Genomic DNA, 2012 nt, shown 5'->3' on the forward strand with positions numbered 1-2012 from the left:
ACCAGAGAGAGAAATATTTTCATTAAAGTTTCACGAATAGATGAAATTTTCCTCACATAATAAACTAATTTCTTACAGATTTATCTTTATAATTGTTAAGCTATATTTTTATTAAAATTCCCTTAGCATCTAATTAATCCCACGAAGCCGCGTGTCCAATTTACTGTAGTTTAACTAAGCGATAATTACAGTTTACTTTAAGTAAAACTCACCTGGGTATATATAGCACTCTTTCTGCTATTACGAAGCCAACAGTAGTAAATAGATTTGTGGCAGGTAGGAAGGAGAATATCAAAACTGAGAGAGATAATCCTAAAGATTCTCTTTCGCATCTCTAATAATTAGAAAAATCTCTCATAAGATTTGTGAATAACAAATTAAAGTGATTTAAAATTTTTAATAATAAGATTAATTTAAATTATACGTTTATTTTTAGCCATTTAATACCAAAGACAAGCATAGGATAATCTTGAAAATTTTATTCAAATTAATTTAATATTTTCATATTTCTTTCACGTTATATTACATTTTATTTTACTTTCCCGAAGAAAGTATGGCGAGCTGTTAAAAATATGACCCCCCAAAAAATTTTAACATTTTTTTTGGACTCAGAGGACCTTGAAACGTTGGCAAATGTAAACAAGTTGGGGTTTCTCTATATATAGATACTAGTATGTGTGTGTGGGTGGTTATGATTTTTTCATCTACTTTAAATCTTAATAACTCCTGTGCTTTTTGCAGAAAATTTCTGAAATTTTGTAGTGACGTTTGTATATTAGGGGGTTGTGTTCTTAGAAATTTTCATGAAAATCGGTCTATTAGTTGGGAAGATATTAAGGGGTGGATCCTTTATATCAAAAACCTTCCAAGTTTATGAATTATTTTAAAAAGTCGTCGCTACTTTTAAAATTAACGTTTCGTAACGAATGGCGCCACGCATAATTTTAACTTCGTGCTAATATGTTTAACAAGTTAGTGTTTCTTAAACATAACTATCTTTCGCCGTAAAGGTTATTCAACTTATGGCTGAATTTTTAAACAAATATTTTAATTTTTAAACATAATTTTGATACTATAATTAATTTTAGCTCTATAAAAAATATATTCGATATTTAAACTTAATTAAGGAATAATTTTAAATAAAATTTTTAAAGATTTAATTATTTAAATTCCATTTATAATACTGTACACAAAATAAGATCAATGAAATAATATTCGTTCTAATGATGTTCATTAAACAATGTTAGAATTAATTATAATTTTCTTACTACTAATTTAATCATCTCATTAAAGGTGAAAACTTCATTTTTTTAGATTTTATTTTTAAAACACTCCAGCTGTTAATTAATGTATATTAGCTGTTGTAAGTGTGTAAAGAAGAGGAGGAGAAGATTATTAAAGTGAAGCATGTTTTTCGTTTCATAAACACGAATGTAGAGCCATTTTAGTAAAATTAAACGTTCATTTCTACAAATCTGAATGATTACGACGGTTATAATTTAGGTCATGCGATCAATGAAAAGGTTTTCCACGAAGTACATTGTCTCGTTCATTTTTAATCGAGTAAAGTCTCGAACATAGTTTCACGATCCACTTTCCTAGAACATAATCCGAGAACGTGATAAGGTACGTGACATTTGCGTGTTAACAAACTGAGATAATATAATAAAGACATTAAACGAACAATATTTACCATTGTTGTTTTGTTGATTTGTGTATACAGTAAAGAGATTTCATGTAAAGCATCCCTGTGATTTACACGTGAATTAATACTTGATAATAATACTTCCGCTTGTTTAAAATATTTTTCTTGTATTAATAATTCAGCCTATCAGGGAAAAAAAATGTTAAAAAAAGAATAATTTTTCTGTAATTTTAAAATGGCTTTATTAAAATTACAACAACAAAATTCTTTAAAATTATTATTTTTTATAGCATTAAAATAAAGAATTTTTATATAATTATGCTTATAAATTATTAAAATAAAACATATTCTAAACGTTTTTTTTAAA

At 26.2% G+C, this 2012-nt stretch overlaps 1 protein-coding gene across 1 annotated transcript in view; it reads right to left on the reverse strand.

The window, feature by feature from the left end:
- Window positions 1–1410: 1410 nt before the first annotated feature.
- LOC111615897 (transmembrane and TPR repeat-containing protein 1-like) overlaps window positions 1411–2012 on the reverse strand; it is a 3309-nt gene continuing 2707 nt past the window's right edge. Inside the window, exon 5 of the mRNA XM_023357338.1 lies at window positions 1411–1828. Within this exon, the coding sequence (XP_023213106.1) occupies window positions 1556–1828 (273 nt within the window). The 3' untranslated portion in view covers window positions 1411–1555. The remainder of the gene's footprint in view (window positions 1829–2012) is intronic.

This window comes from Centruroides sculpturatus, unplaced genomic scaffold (assembly GCF_000671375.1).
Source record: "Centruroides sculpturatus isolate CEXI.00-Female unplaced genomic scaffold, Cexi_2.0 scaffold2802, whole genome shotgun sequence".
In the NCBI taxonomy this organism is placed as follows: domain Eukaryota; kingdom Metazoa; phylum Arthropoda; class Arachnida; order Scorpiones; family Buthidae; genus Centruroides; species Centruroides sculpturatus.